Source organism: Colletotrichum paranaense (genome assembly GCF_030867605.1).
Source record: "Colletotrichum paranaense strain IMI 384185 chromosome Unknown Scaffold_16.1, whole genome shotgun sequence".
Classification (NCBI taxonomy): domain Eukaryota; kingdom Fungi; phylum Ascomycota; class Sordariomycetes; order Glomerellales; family Glomerellaceae; genus Colletotrichum; species Colletotrichum paranaense.
Window position 1 is genome coordinate 551,738 of NW_026848974.1, and position 10,541 is coordinate 562,278.

Consider the following 10,541-nt stretch of genomic DNA (forward strand, 5'->3'; position numbering starts at 1 on the left):
AAACAGCTCTGAATAGTCTCCATCGAATCAAATCGAGCCAATTGGCAATCCCCGCCCGCGACTGAACACGCAACAGCAGCTTCACGACCTGGACGACAATGATATAGTCCGAGCAAGATCAATTGAATACCCACGCGCCCGTCGCCATTCGATCCCTTCGCGACCGGGCTGCAATGCCGCCGTCACGACCAACCGTCCGATGCTGCCGCGCCGTCCAGCAACAGCTTCAAGCTTCGCCCGACAATGTATGGATCACGGATGGTCTTTTGGCGAGCGCCTTTGAGCGCTACTGCCACGTATCACGCCTCACGAGACGGAAATCGAGCTCTGTGCCCGGCCCGCTGGAGAATCGACGAAGACTGGGCAAGAGAAGGATGGCAGAGATGCACATGGACGGACACTCGACCCTACCTCCCTGGGCCATTGAGTTCCCGGTCGATCTGAGTCAATGGAAGTGGCAACCGCCGACACTTCGTACATCAAAGGACCAGAGGGATGATCTACAGAGCCAGCAAAGTCAATCTCTGCTATCTCGCGTTTACAGATGGTCAATGTCAGAACAACAGATGAAAGAGGAGAAAGTTGACCGGAACGGCATTGAGAATGCGCCAGCCTCCACATTTGACGATCGGCTGTCTGAAGCCCGAGCCGCCGTTGCGGCATCGACACGAAACGCGATCGACTCGGGTTATTACGACTTTATCGAGGGGCTTCAAAAGGAACTGAAATTGGGTGCCCTCGATCCCAGAGCCGTGGACTTGGCTGTTTCGAAATTCCCCGAGTCTTTGACCGGGACAAGCGCTGACGGCGAGACGGTCAGCACAGCCATTGAGCTGTTTCTTTCGGCCGTTGTCAACGGAATCGCATCCTCCAAAGTTTTGGGCCCGTCAGAGTTTGACGCGAGCTTTTGGAATCTTGTGCTGAATCGGACGTCTCAGCTGCGAGCCAATGACGCGACGATTCTCTTATTCCAGGCTACGCTCGATGCGGTCCCTCGCCCATACCTGAACGATGTCCACGAGGGCATCATTGCGGCAGTGCAAACACTAGCCGTGTCTCAGTCGACGGGGCGCAGACGGGCCGCGGACATTGGCGTTGCGCTCCGCGAATTGTCACCCGACAACCACGGTGCGCTTCTCGAGGGGATCGAAACTGCAGTCTACCAAGGTTCAGTGGTCTTTGAGGAGGAAGTCCGCCAAAAGCTTCATTTCCTTTGGCTGCAGGTCTTGGCACACATGCCGCGGGTCGACTCTGTCTATCTCTTTGACGCTTGCGTCAGGTCCAAATACTTTGACCGCGAGCTACCCTGGCACGATGACCGAGATCTCAGCCAGCTTGTCCTCCAGCAATGGACTAGCCGTGGGTACCTAGGCGATCACGAGGCTGTCGCAGCATTCTGGGACCGCGAATCGTCCAGACATGCGACTTCGAGCCTCGCTGCCCTAGTAGCCGGTGTTTGCGAAATTGAGCACGATAAACCAAAGCATTTGAGGAGGGAACATATCTGGCTCATCAAAAACCTCATGAAGCTGCTGAGTCGCTTCGGCCGCCAGGACCAGCTCATCGTCTCGATGCAACGTTTTGCGGAAACCAGGGATTCGATACCTGTCATGCCGTTCATGCGAGTCGCGTCAGCCAGTCATGATCACAAGACGGCCCTCAGGCTAAGGTCGATCCTGCTCTCACACGAAAAGAAGCTGGAGAGCCGAATCGAGTCACAGTGGCATTGGACGGCTTGGGTGCCCTACATCAAGTCCATGATCAGAGACGAATCGGTAACATCCCGGGACATTTGGTGGGCAGTACACTGCGGAGACGGCAAGATGAAGCGGTACGAAGCGAAACGGCACGAGCTCTCGATCAGGAGGAAAGCTCTCATGGAAAACATGACGGTGTGGTTCGCGAGCGCGACGAACCGGTCGGAGAGGAGCACGTTTCGAGATATGTCCAGGTGCATCAGCTGGCTCCGGAACAACAAGGTGCCGCTCAGCAACCGCTCGATGGCGGCCATCGCCAAGGTGACCACGCGCGAGCTCAAGAAGGGCGAGTTCGGGCGGACGCAACGCCTGCTCTGGTTGCTGGACGTTATAGGACAGTCCAGGGGACCCGAGCAGAGGGCTCTCGTCGCCCGGGTGCTGCAACGGTGGAGGCAGGCCAATTCCGAACTAGAGAGGAAGAGGTGCCGTGAGGCTGAAGGGGTGCCGGACGCCCAGCGGATCAGAGAGGCGATTGGGGCTCCGGAAAGGAGCAAGTGGTAGATGGTTGGGTGATTTTTAGAGAATAATACAAAGACACCCACATTCACACATATTCAAATACTACGTTAAACACATACAAGATGAAGTCATTCGGACCCAGCAATAAAGACGTGAAAGGGGGGGAAGACAATGAGTAGCGTGTGCCCGTGGTACTCGAGGGCGATCATGGTGGGCAGAAAGAGTGGTGGGACAAGAAGGTAAAAAGGTAGGTGAGGTACCTTTCGCATCTACAACCAGCAAAGAAGCGGCACGGCCCAGTACGATTGGAATTCTGCAATGGGATGGGAGAGGGGAGTGACAGGGCCCCTTGTTTCGTGATCGCGCGGGAAAGCTGATTCGGTTCGTTCAAAGCTTTTGCCACGAGGGAAAAAATAGCAGCATCTGCAGCGAGCCGCAGCAACGAAGAACGCTGGAATGTATGAAAGGGCAAAGCAGGCGGGCGAAACAAGCAGGAGAAGGAGGACGGCGCCGCACGGCATTCCATTGGGTTCCCTTTGACGGCGTACGGGCTCTCGGCCGGGTCACAAGGTTGGTTGATGGAGAGAGAGAGAGAGAGTGTGTGTGTGTGAGCTTGTTCGACTTTTCTGGCCGCATGCGTACAATGAGAGATCATGTTGGTGGGCGGGTGGGTACACACACACACACACACACACACACATCCCTTCCGGTGCTCGAAACCGAGGAAGTCGCGAGGTCGCGAAAAGTCTCGTGCATTTTTTTCTTCTCTCCTTTGTTTAAATGGTATGAGACAGGGAAAACCTTGATTCTGGTTTCCCATTGTCGAAAGTTGGAGAATGGTTAAATTGAAGAATTCGTTTGGTTTCAATCAATTTTTGGGGCTCCTTCACGTTTTGGGTCTTGGTTTTGTCTCTCGTCGCCCGTGAATGTGTCTGTTTCCTTTGCGGGCAGCGGGCGGAATATGGGACAGTAGGTTGGATTGTGGTGGGCTTAGAGCCTCGTTCGGCGCCGCCCGGTCGATTGACACCTCACCCCCGGGACGGACGGGAGGCGGAGGGGTAGAGGGGGGATAATCATAGTCATTTGCGGCCTATGAAACGGGGGAGGCGGCCGGATGACTGGTTCTAGGTGAGTTGAATAGACTCAGAGCAACACCTACTACCTTAGTAGTCACCCAGGGTGGCGGTGGTCAAGGGGCGAAAGATTTGCAAAGGGTGTATCATGTAATCATCCCGTACCTTACATTAGGGCCCTTTTCCCTCTCAGCCCAGGCACATAGGTTGGACATTAGCAGAAAGGTGTTTCGATATCGGTCAAAGACTGAGGTAGGCTCTAGTGCAGAGAAAACGGGCAAAGTTTGTTAGTGGACGGGAAGCCGGAATATTCGGGTGGGAGGGGGTGGGCCGATAAGAGAGAGAGGCGAGTGAGGTGAGGCGATGAGCAGCAAAAGAGAGATTGTGTGCGGGAGAGGTGATGCTACCGTCGCTGCATTTGGGTGGATGAGACTCTGGGTTAACCACTTGAGGCTCTCACTTCGCCAGGTTGGGGGAGTGGACCACGCATTGTCTGTGAGTGTGAAGTTGAGAAGAAAAAACGAACAACCTAAGACGAGGTCTGGAATGTATGGAAGACGGATGGAAGCAGCGCCATCGTTGATTAGGTTTGGTCCCTTGTGGAGCACTGGAGCTACGGTACCTACGTCGTAGTTCGTACCCAAGCTCCCTATTGCCTGTAGGTACTCCGTACATACATACATAGTACCACGAGTACCTAACTAAGGCTGTGGACTCCTCCTCGAGGAACTGACGTGCGATACCTGCGGTGCTGCGGTCCGCGGATGGGGAATGAGGGGAGGGGCGACGTATCTGCATGGCATTTGATTCTTCCTCAATGGATGGAATCGGGGCAGCTCATGCCCAAATCGTAACATTGTTGGACAAATTTTTGCTCATCGAGGTGGGGGGTTGACGGGCGGCGGAGGCGGGTAGAGATTGAGGATATGTGATGGGCAGGGGGAGGATGCTGCAACTTCTTGGAGCTAATACAACCTGCCCTGGAGAGTACATTACTCCGTAAGGGTAGAGGAAGCCCAGGAAAGGCGGCAGAAAAGGGTAAAGGCAGAGAAAGAAGGGTTCGTTTCGGCCGAGGCATAATTGGCGTGCCCCTTCCATCTCCCCCAACACGTCCCTCTTGATTACGTGCAGCAAAGATGAGCACGCAAAAAGAAAGCAAAGGAAAACGAGATGGGTGGGCTGTGTCCAGTGAGAGGGCGTGGACGGCGTCGGTTCGCGACTGATGACATAGAACTCGACTGACATTTGCCGTAGGCCCGTTGAGGCGACATTAGCCTCCTCTGACCTTAATATGACCTTTGCTCAGACGAACGTGGCTCGCATGGTTGGAGGGGACATGGTAGCATGGGGGGGGCCGGCCCGCCGTCTATCATTCATTAGACTCAAGTCAGGGACTCAGACTCACAGACTCAGGGTTCAGAGGCAAACGTTGATGCAAGATTGGAGCTGGTCAGTACGGGCATAGTGTATGGACACTTGCAGCTCCGTACGCGACGGATATCCCGTATGTGCCATGATAAACGAGAGCAAAAGAACCCTGCACGTTGAGCAGCGTTGTCCCATTCGCTTCTCTTCATCCAAAGACACATCTGTAATAACAGTTGAGTGATAGGCACGCCGCAAGACAGGGCAGACACGGGACAGGCTGCGGCATGGCCACGGGATGGCGGCATCCTCGTAGGTGGCATAGCATGGCGCAGGTAGCTACGACATATGGTTATCCGCATACGCCGTACGGGTAGTACCGCCGCAAAAGATAGAAAGAGAGAAAGGAAAGTGAAAGATGGGAACGTTCCGGACGGTTTGGAACGCCGACGCCAGCTTCTCCCGTCGGCAGCTAAGCAGTGTCGAGGGAACGGCAGCCCAGAGAGTGCGAGAGAGAGAGAAAGACGGAGAGAGACATGTACTTCCATTCTCAGAAAGATTGAGAGACATGGCGAGAGAAAGAGCTTGTCTGCTTTTGTCCCTCCATGGGGATTGTCGTAGGGTTCGTAACTTCGTCCAGTCCAGATGTTTAGTACCTTAAGGTAGGTGAGGAGGGCAAGCTGTCTCTGGAAAGGTACTCATCAAAACGCGGATACATGGTGCAAATACGGAGTATCTTTATAGACCAGTGTTGTGCGCAGATTAGCGAAGAGACGACGCCCTGAACATGTTGCGTGATGTTGCGATGAACTATTCCTTCCCGGGAGGTGTGTCTTGGGCAGAGAGAAAGAGCTCAGGGGTGCCGAACCCCCGCATGCGGAAGTACCCGGTACCTGCGGCGGATCTCCTCGCCCAGTCGCACACGCGAACCGGCCCAGCAGGTCTCGCCTGCTCCGTCCCGCTGCCTTACCTCAGGTACTCTACTGCGGAAGTATATGCTGTGCGCCTACTATTAGATACCTAACGTTGCCCGCTGATTCCCCGAGGAGGGTGCTGCTGCGGCCACTACTGAGAAGCCAGTACGAAAGATGCGGAGACTCGGCGAGAAGGTGCGTTGCTCCCCATCCCCTCTTTGTCTAGGCCACTCGAAGTACCGGGTACCGCATACTTTGCCTTGCGGGAAGGTCGTTCTGGGCCATTTCATCCTGCTCTGCTCTTGTCTACCACGTACTCTGCTCCACACACCTCTCCCACCATCCTCCATCCTCCCATCTTCCCGCAACAGTTACACGCTTCGTTCGTTTCGTGTCTCGCCCTGCTGGTTCTACCTCTTGTTCTCTTCTTCTTTTCCATGTCACTCACTCCCACGTTTGTGTCTCTTCCTTTCTCTTTCTCCCCCCCTCTCTGTCTCTTACCTCGAGGTAGCTTCCTTTTCGGCCACGCCCCTCCACCCCTCCTTTTCGTCCTCTTATTGTCCGTTGTTGGACAGGAAGTGACACAAATCAAGTTCAAACCCAGTCCCAATCGAGGATACCCTCTTCTTCGCCGGCCTCCGCACCTACCGGCGTCTGTGTGAGAGGGTGAGAGAGAGCTGTATTCGTACGTGGATGGGCACTTACATAGGCTTGCGCGCGCCCACCCCCAACCTGTCCTCCTCTCACATACTTGGCTCCTCGCTCGCCTACTCGCCCACCCAACCACCACCACCATCACCATCGTCTCAATCCTTCGGACTGGGATTAGTCGTCCACCACCCGCAAGCACCATCACACACAACCACGACAAGGACCAGGACCAGGACCAGGGACCAGACTAAAAATCAACTCTCCTGCATGTCCCGCCCGCTCCTCTCACATATCTCCGTTCACCACTGGCTACCCGGCTCGCACCCGTAGGCTGTAGCTTCCCACGTCCCTTTTTACGTCCGTAACTCCCCCCGGAACACCCAGGTAACCCTCGACCGTTCCCAGTTTCTATCCTCTTTGGACCGCATCCTCGACTCTCTTCAACGAATGACCGTCTTGTTTGCTTCGATTTTCATCCCGACGGCCTCTCATAACACCCTCCTTTTCCAAACGCTCGGCCATTGACAAGAATCCGAGATCTGATCAGACCGGCGCCCGAACCGCCAACCAACCATCAAATGGATTCTGGGCACTATTCCGCTGCACGTCATGCTGCTGCCGCTGCCGCTGCCGCTGCCGCCGCCGGTGGTGGTGCCGTCTACTCGGCTCAGCCCATGGACCACGCACACGCGCACTCGCACGCTCACGCACAAGCACACGCCTACCATCATGGCCACTCTCACTTACAAACACCCGCACAATCACCCCATGGCCAGCCACAGTACTACTCGATCAACCCCGTGAGCCCAACCGCACAAGGGCCTTCCATGACGAGCCCCCGCGTCCTACCAAACTCTGATCTCATGCCTGGCGCTCATTCACCGGGCTCAGCAACATCTTCCGCGCCGCACGGCATGACCGGTCTACCACCCAACCGCCCTTCGTCCCCGGCCGCCTCTGTGTCGGGAGCGCCTAGTCCCGCCTCCAAGCCTATCCGGAGGCGCATGCGCATGATTACGTCCTGCCTCGAGTGCCGGCGCAGGAAGCTCAAGTGCAACAAGTCTCAGCCATGTGTCAACTGCATGAAGTTTTCGCGCGACTGCGTCTACCTTAGCCCCAAGCTTGATGAGGCCAGTCAGCTCCGTCTGACAGAGATCAAGGAGAAGGTTGGATCATTGGAGCGCCAGTTGGAGCGCGATGTCGCCAAAACGTCCCGAGCCGCCCAGCAGCAAGCTATCCTCGCCGACGATGTCGAGGACGACTTTGCCGAGGAGCGCGATCTAGAGCCCACAGATATGACGGCTCTCGATGTCACGTACGAAGAAGACGCAGACGGAACCGACGATCTCATTGACCTGGGTGTACAAGTTGGTCGCATGCGTATCACAGAGCGCATCGGTGGCCTATCCAGACCCAGAATAGCTGAAGAGGTGTGTCCAATCCTACTTTTACCTTTCACCAGTTAAATCCCAAATCACTTGTCTCGAGCTAGCGATTTTCTGACGCAATGATCAGATCTCGGCCGGTATATCTGGCCCGGGCGGACCTCCCGGGGGTCCACCTCCGGGCGGTCCGATGGGTGGCCCGATGGGTGGCCCGATGGGTGGTATGGGAGGAATGATGGCCATGATGGGCGGTAGGGGCATGGGCGGGGCCGGACGAGGCGGGCCGCCCCGTGGTGGGCCGCCTCCTGGGTATCCCGGCTTTGGTGGTCCACCACCCGGCATGGATGCCATGTCTGTCGTGAGCGGAAGCTCTGGTGACTCGATCCCCGACTTTTTGAGGCCTGGTGAATCCTACATTCCCCCCTCGAGCGGCTTCTTCTTTGGCCACACCCCCGAGGCCCTCTCTCTTGATAGGAGATTACCTCAAAAGGAGGCTGCTGATCGACTCACGCAACAATACTTTGCAGCAGTTCACCCCATTGCACGATGTGTTCACAGACCGTCCTTTGAGGCTGAGTATGTAAACTTCTGGGATGAAGTCTACAGCAACATTGAACCCAGGGCCTCCACTCAAGCCGTCATGTTTGCGGCTTGGTTCAGTGCCGCCGTGAGTATGGACGATCCGACAGTAAGGACGTTGTTTGGCGTCACCAAAGCCAACTTGATCGACCGAATGAAGACCGAGACAGAGAGAGCTCTCGGAAAGGCCAATTTCCTACGCACAACTAGAGTGGAGACCATGCAGGCTTTCATCATGTATATGGTACGTTGCGCCTGTTTGTGTTTCAGCAAGCTCGTGACTGACATCAATCACAGCTCCCGCTCTGCAGAGCCGAGGTATCTCGAGCTCACTCTGTTCTGGTCGGTGCCGCTGTCAGGATGGCCGAGTGTATGGGCTTGCATAGAGACGGAGAGACATACGGACTGAATCCTCTGGACACTCACGTTCGTAGACTTATCTGGCATCAACTCTGCTTCCTCGATATCCGCACCTGCGAAGCGCAAGGCCCCAGGCCGGCTATCAGGAGGGAAGATTACGACACCAAGCTCCCGCTCAACTGTGAAGAAGAAGACTTTTACGCTGCCGGACCGCCCCCTGAGCCCGCAGACGTGTGGACCTCTTCTTTACTATCGGCGATTCGGACCGAGTGCAACGAGATGATGCGCGTAATCTGGCTGGACCGCCGCAGGCTCGAAACACGCAAAACGACACTCACTGCTGTTCTCCAGAAGATTGAAAACTTTAGGCGGCGAATGGTGGAGAAGTACGAACATTTACTCGATGGCGAAATCCCTATTCAACGCTACGCGAAGTTGGTTATGAATCTGCTCCTCTACCGCCTCCACGTCATGATCCTTCACCCCTACCACGCCAACGCCAACAGTCCCATGACCCACCGCCTCAACAACCTACTCGTCACTTCTGGCATCATGATCATTGAGATCTCGATACAGCTTGAGAACGACCCGCAATTCCGAGACTGGGCCTGGTATCTAGGCGCCTACCAACAATTCCAGATTGCTCTGCTCTTGGCCACTGAGATCTACTACAGACCGCAAAACAGGGAGGCTGACCGTATCTGGGCTTGCCTGGATTACGTCTTCGGAACAGACCGGACTCTACCGCCTGAGATGAAGGGCTTGCAGATTTTGGGGGAGATTATGAGCAAAATGGCAACATACCAGAGTATGCGCAAGATGCGTGCGCCGACAGGAACCTCCCGAGCACCGCTAAACAAGACGGCCGTCAACGTGAGAAACGAGAATCAGGGGGGACAAAATGCCCAGCAGCCACATCCCGGACTGGGCATGCCGATGGGCTTCAAAGCAGAGCCTGGCATGGGTGGTCCTGGTATGCAACAATCTTCACCGATGAGCGGCATGGGGTCTCCGGGGATGGCGTCTCCGCCCAACGCCCAGATGCAAGGTCCGCCTCCAGGAATCGTCTTTGCGGGTGTGTCAAACGGCGAGGCCATCTGGAGCATGCCGCCCGTAAACGCGGACAGTCCAGAAAGTGTCAGCGATGGGGCCAGTATGGGCGGTCACAGGCCCTCGCAACCGATGAATATGATGAACCCTCTCGAGGGCGTAGATTGGGTAAGTTCATCTCGTACCGCAACACAAGTAATTCGCAATTTACTGACTTTTTTTCTTTTTCTTTTTAGGATGTTATTAACGGTCTTTTCCCTCACGATCCTAATACTGGCGAACTGAACATTTCCGGCTTCAACGATCCAACGCTCGGGTTGGTGAACGGGTTTCACTGGGCTCAACGATGAGCGTGGATATAAGAGGGCATATTTCTTGCTGTTTATGCTTATTTTGCTGCATCAATGTATTCGACCATTCGCGCGACCATGTGCAATGGGTTGGAAAGCTACTGCTTTCTGGCTGCTGAAGCTCAAAAGATCCCACGATACCACGGCTATTTTGTTTTACGCCTGTTTGGTTTTGATTTATGCGTAATGCGGAGTTTGATGGGGGCGAAGTCTTCCACAGAGGGAGAAAAGTTTCACGAATGGGAAGACATCCCTTGGTCACGAGTGTTAATAGAGGAGGACTAGCAATGGGGGATGTACTAACAGTTCATCATGAACGACTGAAATGCCTGGAGGGAGTTTAGTTGGGGGATGATGTAGGTGACGTGTTTACATGAGGTTGTGCGTAATAGAAGTAATCTCTTACACGAGCCAGAATTTCTTTGAACCAGGACAGTTTACTTGACATTGGAACTCGATAATGTGCATCTACTCGTTGGGGCAAAAAGGGAACGACTGATACAGCACAAACTGCAACGGGATCTTTTTTCGATTGACTGAAATCAAATAATATGAAGTATGAAATAATAGTAACCCAAGAGGTATCGTCGTGCACTCT

General features: G+C 54.8%; 3 protein-coding genes across 3 annotated transcripts; 2 read left to right on the top strand and 1 right to left on the bottom strand.

Moving 5' to 3' along the window:
- Positions 1–173: 173 nt before the first annotated feature.
- On the top strand, positions 174–2,258 carry CPAR01_14683 (uncharacterized protein; the record flags this gene model as incomplete). Its single annotated transcript, XM_060498933.1, has 1 exon — positions 174–2,258. One exon carries the CDS (start codon positions 174–176, stop codon positions 2,256–2,258), a length of 2,085 nt encoding a protein of 694 aa, XP_060342396.1.
- A 1,868-nt stretch (positions 2,259–4,126) lies between these two features.
- On the bottom strand, positions 4,127–4,534 carry CPAR01_14684 (uncharacterized protein; the record flags this gene model as incomplete). Its single annotated transcript, XM_060498934.1, has 1 exon — positions 4,127–4,534. The coding sequence occupies one exon, from the start codon at positions 4,532–4,534 to the stop codon at positions 4,127–4,129; it is 408 nt and encodes a 135-aa protein (XP_060342397.1).
- Positions 4,535–6,797: 2,263 nt separating this feature from the next.
- On the top strand, positions 6,798–9,943 carry CPAR01_14685 (fungal specific transcription factor domain-containing protein; the record flags this gene model as incomplete). The annotated part of the gene is made up of 4 exons (XM_060498935.1): positions 6,798–7,649; positions 7,735–8,427; positions 8,481–9,761; positions 9,830–9,943. The coding sequence occupies 4 exons, from the start codon at positions 6,798–6,800 to the stop codon at positions 9,941–9,943; spliced, it is 2,940 nt and encodes a 979-aa protein (XP_060342398.1).
- Between the last annotated feature and the right edge of the window lie 598 nt (positions 9,944–10,541).